The sequence below is a fragment of the Lineus longissimus genome, chromosome 11 (assembly GCF_910592395.1).
Source record: "Lineus longissimus chromosome 11, tnLinLong1.2, whole genome shotgun sequence".
In the NCBI taxonomy this organism is placed as follows: domain Eukaryota; kingdom Metazoa; phylum Nemertea; class Pilidiophora; order Heteronemertea; family Lineidae; genus Lineus; species Lineus longissimus.
The window spans coordinates 18521701-18532742 of NC_088318.1; the positions used below are offsets into that span (position 1 = coordinate 18521701).

The 11042-nt window shown below is 41.4% G+C and overlaps 1 protein-coding gene across 1 annotated transcript; it reads left to right on the forward strand.

Annotated features, from left to right (window-relative positions):
* The first annotated feature begins 32 nt into the window (after nt 1-32).
* On the forward strand, nt 33-4037 carry LOC135495411 (mpv17-like protein). Its single transcript, XM_064784015.1, has 6 exons — nt 33-123; nt 560-807; nt 1326-1469; nt 1646-1719; nt 1926-2054; nt 2345-4037. Exons 2-6 carry the CDS (start codon nt 633-635, stop codon nt 2381-2383), a joined length of 561 nt encoding a protein of 186 aa, XP_064640085.1. The 5' UTR covers nt 33-123; nt 560-632; the 3' UTR covers nt 2384-4037.
* Nucleotides 4038-11042: the final 7005 nt, after the last annotated feature.

Here is an 11042-nt window from a genome sequence, read left to right on the forward strand (position 1 = left end):
CCATCACATCGGGTAGCCAAGCTCGTCCCTCCTTGGGTTTGGTGCTTGGTGACGAGGTTGACTCCACACTTTCGCAAACTGACTATAAAATCACAGATATCTGTTTATCTATATGTATCTAACGTAAGTCTGATTAACACACTAGTAAATTTCTTACTTGTGCATATATGTGACTTAATATGGATTTGTTCATTTGTTTGAAAGCTTGTTAAATGTCAGTAGAAAGTTGAAATCCTTTCTAAATTTTCCAAATAGCCTACCGTCTGGTGCTGCCACCCGTTGGTGATACGGGGAGCTATTCTGACAGCACCACAAACAAAAACAAACATCTCTCAATAAATGTATCTTTTTCACTGTTCATAGTGCATTTGATTGATGCAGTAAACGTATGCTCTAGTGCCAGGCCCAAGAAAGACAAGTGAATGCGTTGACCATGGTCATGGATATGTCACTTTTGAGTTTGGTCACCCGATCCAATGGCAATGTTGTTAGTATGTTACTAGGCCATCGCACTCCACAAACGTTTTGATTAAGGTTCCATACTTTAATTTTATTTCAGAAATGTTAGATTCAATTGTGGAGCTGAATAGAAGCTATACTTATCCGTTGCGACTGATGACCAACTCCTGACGATGGTCATCTACGTGGTGGCAAGACAGATCAGACAGATTGGCAGGTTCCCGCTGGTGACCGGGATGATGACTTATACTGTCACATGGGGAACGGCCAGCATCATTCAGCAGAAGTTCATCACAAAGTCGGAGAAGATAGATTGGACGAAAACGGGGAGGGTTGCATTTATTGCGGGTTTGTTCACATTTTGAGGGCCACACATCGGGGAAGATAGTGGCAGAGTGGTTAGAGTGCAGTGCTTATAACCCGGAGGTCGTAGGTTCAGCTCTTGGATGGAATAGCTCTGGTTCATCTTTGAGTCTTGAGGCATACTGGGAAAGGCACTGACTCTAGTGTTTCCACCACCAAAGTCAAGAAGTAAATGTGATACCTGGTTGGCAGAGATGGTCTGTATGAAAGTTAGTCCGTACTCCCCAGGGAGCCGAGTTAGGCCTTGCCCAAAAACAGAGAGGTTATATAACTCAGTTCAAGTTCAAGACTTTGTAAATGTTGCTTCTCGGTTTTTCAGGTGCAATATTTGGAGCTCTGGTCTCCTCTTGGTTGTGGATGATGGTTTATGTCAACCCTTGGACATCACTTGTGGGTTGCCTACAGAAAGCTCTTATCGACAGATTGTTTTTGCACCTTTTTGTCACTGTATATTTCATAGTTGTAAGAAGTCACTGAGTATTAATATATCATTGTTATTTCAGGAGCACTTATGGGGCCTTTGGTATATTCTTGGTTGCGAATGATGACTCATGTGAATCCTTGGACCTCGTTTGTTGGTTGCCTCCAAAAGGCCCTTGTTGAACAAGTTGTATTTGCTCCCTTCACACACTGTGTCTTCTATGGTTGTAAGTATTAACGGGTTTATTACTGCATCATCCTATGGCGGTGTCGGCGTTGGGCAAGTCTGACAACTCTTCGTCTCTGTCCTGGTTCGACATAATGATTTTGATATCGGCTGCAATCTAAAGCACAATTTCTTCCAAATGGGCATTAATCTGTGATGTTTGGTTGTCGCTTTCAGCTTTGTCTGCGCTGGAGGGAAGGAAGGACGAGGCTCTGCAGGAGCTCAAGGACAAGGTGCCTCCGACATGGAAGGTTAGTCAGTCAATGGTCTTCTAGAAATATACAAGATCATCCTGATTATACATATGATTTGACAAGCTTCGCAGTCCTGGGTCTTGTTGCTCAATCAGTGTGCGTTCAGTTCCCTACAGACTAGGAAACAGCTAAGAGTACTAGAAACGCTCACAGAGGCTGCTAACTACACCAGAGCTATTGTACAACCTCTTGTCTCTTTCCAGGTTGGTGCTTGCATCTGGCCGATCGTTCAGACTCTCAACTTCCTTTATGTCCCAGTCTATTATAGAACTCACTTTGTAGCCTGCGTGTCGTTTTGTTGGTCTACATTCCTTTGCTACATGAAAGAAAAGGTAAGAGCTGCCTGGTCAGTAAAGAATCCAACTTCACCTGCACGTTTGTAGGGATTCTGTCCCTTATCATCCCTGTGGATGAAGGCCACAGCATGTGCTGTCCGTCCTCGCCACACTTCTGATGTGGCAGATTTGGCTTCGTCCTGCTCCCTGAAGAAGAATTTATAGGAAGACGAAATCAGTTGCCTCTGGACCCTAGTCTTTGGCAGAATTGGCTTTCTCTCTTATGACTGGTCCATTCATGATATATCTGATTACAGTCCCTTTTATGTGAATTCTTTTTTTTACAGAAAATACCTCATCAACAGGCCACCAGGGGAGAATCATGAAAGGTCAATTTGGATTGCATCAAGTCAAATACATTGTGATGAATGTGAAATAAGATAATGAGTTTGAGAAGAGTGTTTTTATACTAATGTGATTTTACAGATGTAATAATGTGATAGTTCTTACATAATATCTTGATTGTACACGTATACTGTTGTATTTGCACAGGTTACAAACGTAATAAGTCCTGAATTTGCCTTCTAACGTCCGGATCCTTTATTCTAACACTGCTTCACAAAATTATACACACCAAAGTCATAATTGATAAAATAGTTCGTCGGGATGACGATTCGTGCACGTGATTATAAAATACTCGTAAAATACTCGGGAGACTGGAATAACTCTCTATCGCTCTCTTCTCTCTTTCTGCCGAGCGCGTGCGGACAGCTGTTTTGTATTCACGCGCAGCTTTGTCTGCACCAATCAGGGGGCAACGTTGATGCGTCTCCATCCAATGAGGAGCCGCATCAATGCTGACGTAATTGATCACGCTGGGGAGAATGGAGGATTAAAAGTAGACCGTGGGAATTTTCACAGGTATCTTATCTGAACCCAATTCCAATAATCCCGCACACTTAATTCCAAGAATTACACATTACAGTGCTACTCATAAGAAAGGTTTTACAATTACTATACAACATCCCGCGGAACTGGTAAAATATTTTACGAAGTTAAAATATTTTTTTTTTTTTTTTTTAAAAAACAGTTAGAGGAATATGACTTTGGCTTAACACATAGTATTGTTGAATGGGGTACAATCAATGATAATAAGGCTTTAAACGAGGTGTTCATGCAGCGAATGAACTTAAATTACATCATATGGTTCGGGGTTCCCAACAGTGTTCAGCCAGCGGCCGAACTTAGTTACAATATATGTATTTTGTTCCACTTACTAATGAATGACCACTTCATTCATGACAAAGTATGAGCATAAGGTTACAATATAATTATACATTGAATCATTAATCTCATGCTAAACAGCATGTTAAAATATGCAATGATACAATGAAGTGTCAAAACCTCTGCTGGGAATATTGCGAAACTGACTGGACCGGTCGACGAGGCATCTGAAAACTGTGGAAAATAAAGTTTAACTCGAAGAACTTCTGGATGACACGCGTATTTACAAAACCTCAACGAAAAAAAATGTTGTCGTCACAAAAGTATCCAAATTGCTTAAATCATACACTATTGCGTGAGCTGTCTCGAAACAGCAATTGCCACAAGCACTGCTTGGAGACAGAAACCCATCACGAAAATAAATCAGTCCCAAGACTGATGAGAGTTGGCTTTGCTAACATGTAGCCGTACAAACATCCAATAAAATAGAGTATTGATAATAAAATACTCAAACTGGAAAACTGTTCAATAGACAGATTACTGTTGCACAAAGCTTCATTGAAGACAAGTAGAAAAAAATATCACATCTATAGCTAATAGATGTTTCTACAATTATCCAACTAACAACTCACTAGCTTTTATAAAAATAGCAATGAGGGTGAAATAATTATTCTCGTAAAGATTTGTTTTGATAAGCAATATAGCAACGTCTTGTTGTAAACACCAAATGACATCATTACCATAACAACGACAACAAGAAACCACTTGAGATGTTTTAAATACAAACCATATTCTCAATAAATTGTCGTCTAATCACTTTTCTCTTGGCTTTTCGCCAAAATATGTGACTTATCATGAATGGTCTTATCTTTGAACATTTTTAACGGGTTGGGACACCCTGTACATCTTATATCCTTGGCACTTAACACAAACTGGACAATGCTGACAACATGTGGTTCAAATTGAGGTGACCACCAATAGCTAAACTGTTTCTGCCCAAAAGGCACAGAGAGCAAGAGTTCTAGGCATCCATTTTTGAAACGCGCCCGTTTCAAAGTGGTGTAATCAAACTCTGAGGGAGATTGCCAAGTGAGCCGAGACAAATCATCCTGTTGCTTAGTGGACAACACAGAGGGAGCAATCATGCCATGGTTACCCTCGGCATGAGACAAATGAATATTGAAATCACAAAGTTCAGCCTGTGAGGCATAGATGTCGCCTCTATAGGTGGTGGATTCATGAGCGGAACCTGTCTCATCAGTGAAATCCAAAGCATAAGCAGCATGCACAGCTTTCTCATCCTGTGCCTTGTCTGCCTTATGAAGCAAGTTTTGCAACTGCTGGAGATGGGCTACATTTTTCTGACCTGTGGCCCTCAAAAATGCTGGTTTCAACCTTGCAAAATTGAAGATATCAGGAATGATGTTTCCCTTCAAATCTGCTATAATATAGTGTGTCCTATCCAAAACCTGGTGTATAACAAATGGGCCAACCCAAAGAGTCTTAAACTTTCTTGTGTTGGCCGTCATCCCTGTAGTGTTGGGTTTATGTAGATAAACCAACTGACCTTCAGCATAGATGGGAGATTTCTGAAGTTTGTTAGCAATCTTGGCATTTTGAGACAGTTGCTGGTGCTCTTGGAGCTGCAGCATACATTTGGACACATTCTGAAATTTCTGTCGCAGATGTTGGACATACTCAGCATGTGACCGTGAGAGACCTAGACATGGTTTGAAATTCAAAGTGGACAAATCAGCTGGTTCACGCAAGAAGAGCAAATAGAAAGGAGAGTAACCTCCCAAGTGAGCACTTGAAAATGAATTGTATGTGTACACTGCTGTGGACACGAATTGAGTCCAAGAAACACCATACTCAAGGAGATTTGCTTTGATGAGGTCGGCAATGGATTTGATTTGCCGTTCAGCCATAAGACTACCATGGTTTTCTACAGAGACAAGCTTCTGTTGAATGCCAAGTGTCGCACACAGTAATTCAACAAGATGACCGGTGAGAGATGCTGCTGCATCTGACACAATTACAGATGGGACGCCAAACAGAGTAATCACCTTCTGGAGAAGGGCTTCACAAACAGTGGGGGCGTCAATTGTCTTTAGCGGGACAGCCACAACGAACCTGGTCATGGCACATGTCACGACTAGCATATGACGGTAACCTGATGGAGATGTGGGCATGGATTTGAAATCCATACTAATGGTCTGGAATGGTTCAAAACTGGCTGGAATGCGTTCATGAAATGTCCGCATAGTATCAGACTTTCCCTTAAGTTGTTGACACCTATCACATGATTGAATATACGAGACAATGCGTTGGAACATAGATGGAAAATAGAAATTTTTCCTAATGGTGAGATAAGTTCTGGTACATCCTCCGTGTCCCAGAAGCAAACCTGAGCCATGATGTTGGCCTATGATGGTATCTATATACTTTTCCGGAACTGCTAATTGAAAACAGAAATTCTCAGAATTGGTGGGAAAGAAAATCCTGAACAGAATGCCATTGAAAGTCAGATACTGCTCAGATTTGATGCTAACGACCCTAGCAGCTTTCTTATCTGCTGGCAAGATATCATGGACTAAGTAATCATAGATGGGTTTAAAATACGGAGATGTCTGTTGTGCGGTACTAAGCTGTTGTGCCTCAATAGGGAGATTGTAATCCCGAATCACCTTGCGTCTGATGATCTTCAATACCTTATTCAGAGATGCCTGATCAGGGACATGCTTGGTATGCATGCTATCAATCCTTGGAACCAATGGTGTGGGTCTAACCAGGAGATCTAAAATATCATCTGAATACTCTTCAACGACAGAAGATGGAGGAAGAGCGGAATCAATGAGCCTAGGTTCATCAGCAACCTTGGTTGATGATTGAGATTTGTCATTCTGTTGGAGAACAAATGGAATCACTGACACTGGTGGTGCCACTGTTGATGTAACAATGGGCACACGTGGAGCTTTTGGAAGTATAGATACTGGTGGCACATTGTTTTGAATGCCATTAACAAGAGGAGTGTGTGTAGGTGCAACAGACACTGTCTGCTGACAAGGAACATGTGTTCGTGGTTTGGGAATTGGTTTTGGCCTATGCAGAAGAGGCACAGGAATGTTCATTTTCTTTGCATATGACCTGGTAACAATCTTTTCAGGAAGTGGCAGTGTATAAAATGCATGTTCCTGAACAGGGGTTGAAAGAGACTCTAATTCATAAATAACAGGTGATTGTGCCTGGAACGCGATTGGCATAATCCTATCTAACTCAGTATCATCATCTAGAGGAGCACGTGACAAGAAATCAGCTAACACAAGCTCTTTGCCTGGCAGGTACGACAACTGAAAACTATAGGGAGACAGTCGCTCAAGCAGCTTTTGCAACCTAGTGGTCGGTGGCTGCTTCTTTGACTTTACAATCTGAACCAAAGAAGAATGATCAACAAAAGCCTGGAAAGTCCTGTCTTGTAACAAATACTGAAAAGCTGTTACATTGATGAGGAGTCCAAGTAATTCAAGCTCACTAACAGAATAGTTCTTTGCCGCCTTTGGCAAGCGCTTGGAATAGTATGCGATGATGCGTTCTTGCCCATCAGAGTATTGAGCAAGATATGAACCTGTAGCAATACGTGAAGTATCACTATACAATCTGAATTCACCTCTAGTAGTGGGTGCATTCAAGACAGGTGGCTTGATGAGCAAGTCTTTGATAGTATGAAAAGCTATCTCATGATGGGGTTGCCAATGGAAATGCTTAGATTTGCGTGTCAGCTCATGTAAAGGTGTAAGCAATTCCTGCAATCTAGGTAAATATTGACTCAAATATGACACAGCACCGACAAACCTTCGGACCGCTTTCTGACATGTAGGGGTCTTCATATTCCTAATAGACAAACACTTGTCATTCATAGCCGAAATTTGAACAAAACCATCAGGAGAAATGGACAGAACATGACCCAAGTAAACAACTCTAGTCTGAAACAAGCGACATTTCTTAGGAGAAATCTTCAAGCCATTGGCAATCAAAGCCTGGAAAATTTGTTGCAGATGTACAGTATGCTCTTTCTTATCTTTACTGAAGATGAGAATGTCATCATGTACTGCACAGCAAAAGAGATTAGAGTTGGGAATATTAGAAAGGATATCATTGATTTTCTGAGAGAAAATGGACGGAGAAATGGACAAACCCATTGGAAGTCTACGATAGTAAAAAGTTCGACCACCGTTGTAGGCAGATATGCCGGTGTAGGCCTGTGCCCTACGAGACAAAGGTAGACAATGAAAAGCACTTTTCAAATCTATGACACTCAAGACTTTACAATTTGACTGACCGATTCTAGCTAAGATGGTTTTCAAAGGAGTGAAATCTTGATTTGCACAATGAACTCGACTATTTAAAAACCGAAAATCTGTTACAACGCGCTTCTCAGTAGAATCCTTCTTCTTGACAAGCAAAATTGGACTGGAATATGATGTATGTCCTTGATGCAAAATGCCCAACTTGACTAATTTATCAAGTTCCTTATCAATGAGAGGTTTGTTTTCCTCAGCGACCGGATATGGTCGGATATAGAAAGGGGTTTCATCCTTGAGATGGATGTCCACCTCAAAATTGGGACAAGTCCCAACCTCACCTCGAAGACTAAATGCTGGAGCATTGTTTTCCAAAATATCATACACACTGGCCTGTTCTGGCGTAGACAGAATACTATGGTCTAATTTAACATCTCGCCTTAAAATGTCCCTAGCTGACAAATGCGAGTCTTGATCATCAACAGGTGGTTGTGACGGAGCACAGGGTTGATTTTGCTTGAGGCAGCTTGGAGACAAACTTTGAGTTACATGAATAAAATCATCCAAGTTGGTGAAGACAATAGGCTTGTCAGACCGAATATTGACGGGTTTACGAGAATGGTTATAAATACGAATAGGAGCTAAACCGTGTTTCAATTTGACCATCATGGTTGAAGGACAAAACCTAGACAAATGAGACGATGAATTCAATATGAGTGCCGAGTTTTTCATGTGATGGGGCAATTTGCCTTTAACATGAATGACCCTAACCTGACCTGGTCTAATGACAGTATTGACAGTAGGACGTAACCAAGCCTTCTTTGACCTGACCTTGAACGAATTTGTAATGAAATCCAAAGAACCTTTGAGTTCCTTCATGGTAGATGTACCCAAAAGAATATCAGGACCAATGAAATTTTCAGCTATGACACAGTATACATTGAAATGGTTCCCTTGAATAGTAAGTTTAGGCTTAATGGCCTGTTTTGCAAACAAAAATTCTCCATTACCAATACGAAATTTGATTGGTTTAATATCAACCTTGGGCAATTTGGACAAATAGGGGGAGTCCCTTACAGTGTCCAAACCAATCAGAGTCTCAGTGGCTCCTGAATCAAATAAAATGACCAAACTTTGGCCTGTGGGTAAATAACCTTTGGCATAATTCCTAGAAGTGAGCTGAATGTCAGCAGAGGATTCACCAAGATATTCAGAATGTGGATTATACGATGAAGACAAATGATCACTAGAATGTTGATCACCAGAATGCTGAGCAGAAAATAGAGTCGGAGAGGCATCTAAGTGGCAGTTAGTGCTTCTCCTATCTAAAAATTTTGCTGTTGTGGTCCAGAGTACTGATCAAACCTAGACCTGTTATCTGGCTTATAGGATTGGAACGGGTAGGGTTGAGGACATCGAGTGTCCTGACGAAACTGTTGACCATTATCTGATGGCTGATAATGGGACGGAGAAAAGGGTGGCGCTGGAGGCCTTACGGGCATGAAAGTAGGGTTCATCCCACGACTGACCATGTTCTGGTAAGTATAACAGTTTCTCCACACATGATTGGGTTTGTGGCAGAAATAACAGACAATGTTGGAGGTGGCACGACGGGGAGAGTTACCAGAACGAGAAATACCATAGGAACCCTGAGAACGACGACTGTCCCTACATGGGGATCTCCTGATACACGATGACTATAACGATAACGGTCTCTAGCCGGACTACGACTAGGACGTCTAGACTGATGACTCACAGGAGATGGCGAACTTGAACGGTAGTTCGAGCTATATGTACGAGCACCAGTATCAGAGTTGGACTGTGGTTGACTAAAATGAACCTGAGGTTGAGTCCTGACCTCTATAGACAAATCTTGCACTTCTGTGCGAAGAGCAGCAAGTTGCTCAGTGAGCCTGTCAACTGCGCAAGCACTACTGTTAGTGGATGCACTAGCAGTGGTCACATGGACCTGATCAGTGATAAATGATACCTGCTTATTAGCAGTAGTTGGCCTGTCTGGCTCAGAAAAATCTAAATATTGTTGAGCACGTTCAACGAGAACTGCCACGTCTGCATCTGCAGGGGCAGCCATGATGACTGCTGCCTGACAATTGGTAGGCAAAACCTGTAAGAATTTGTCTCGAACCTGGACCTCATTATAATGAATACGCTGGGCTGCTAAGCGTATCTTATTGAGAGTCATTTCGGCTGAATCGCCTGGGGTATGGGAAAGAGAATGAAAATGCTTGACATTGGCAAAATTTGAATGGGTTGGACTGAACCGCTGCATAAACTGTGCTCTGAGATTAGCGATAGTGGGGAAAACTTTTCCCTCTGCCCACAGACGTGCTTTGCCACGAAGTCTAGCCTTGAACAATGTTATGATATGAATCATCTCTGCAGCATTTGCTGGCTCGTGGAGATTGTGGAAGTGAAGGTAGTCCATAAACGATAAGATATGTGCATGACAAATGTCATGGTCGATCACTTCACCATCAAACAAAGGAGGTAGAAAATCGGTGCCCCTGAAAGCAGGTGGTGCTGGATCTGCTGGCCCTTCCATTATTACTGTAAAGGGGTAAAAGTTAGTTATGAAGGAATAAAAAGTCAGGTATTTGGGAAGCAAAAGTTAATTTCTTCTGAAAAGGAAATGCAACATTAAAGGTTGGGTTGGTCCGTTGTCTATCTTGCTGTAACAGGGCAAAGCTAAACAAAGTTCATATTATAGATATACAGTTGTCAAAATCCTCGGGGTCCGGTTCCAGTCAGTTTGCAATAACGAGTGAAAATTTAAGATTAAATGCATTAAATGCTATGAATCGACTGATATTGCAAAGTATTGTACTATACTCTGCCAAAATTGAAATGATGCACAAAAATATTGTCTTATTACTAATTAGTTTATAAAATGTCTTTCAAAACAGTTAATATAAATGACTATCAAAAAGTTTACAAATGTCTCTCAAAAGTTTATAAAATGTCTTTCAAAAAGTTGATAAAATGTCTCTTTTAAAACTGCAACGCTGGATCAGCTGGAGCCTGGAACGGTATCGGATCTCGAGTAGACATCAGGGCGAATTGAAGAGTATTCTGGCTGCTGGGCACATCATCCGTGAACGTTATCACATGTCATGATGTAGAAGTTGAATAGTTCGGTACACACAGAGATAGACGTGTACTATGCGTACTGACGAAGACGGTGTCCGTCAATCGATTAAACAAAAATGCTGCGCTCACACTCACAGTGATTCATGGCGATCACAGTGATTTATAACGAAAGTGACGATATATAAATATAATGAAATTCGCACTTACGTCACGAACAGTTTAAAAAAAAATTCACGATTTTATAAATATTATATTGACAAACGAACGTCACTATTCTGCCTCCCGATGAAATGAGCGAGTTAGAAATCACGTAGGTGTACACGTAATGTACATAATGGACTGCAGTAGCACTAGCACGTGGCGTGAAAAACGGAGTCCTCGGTTAATAGAATCTGCTCCAAGACTGAAACGC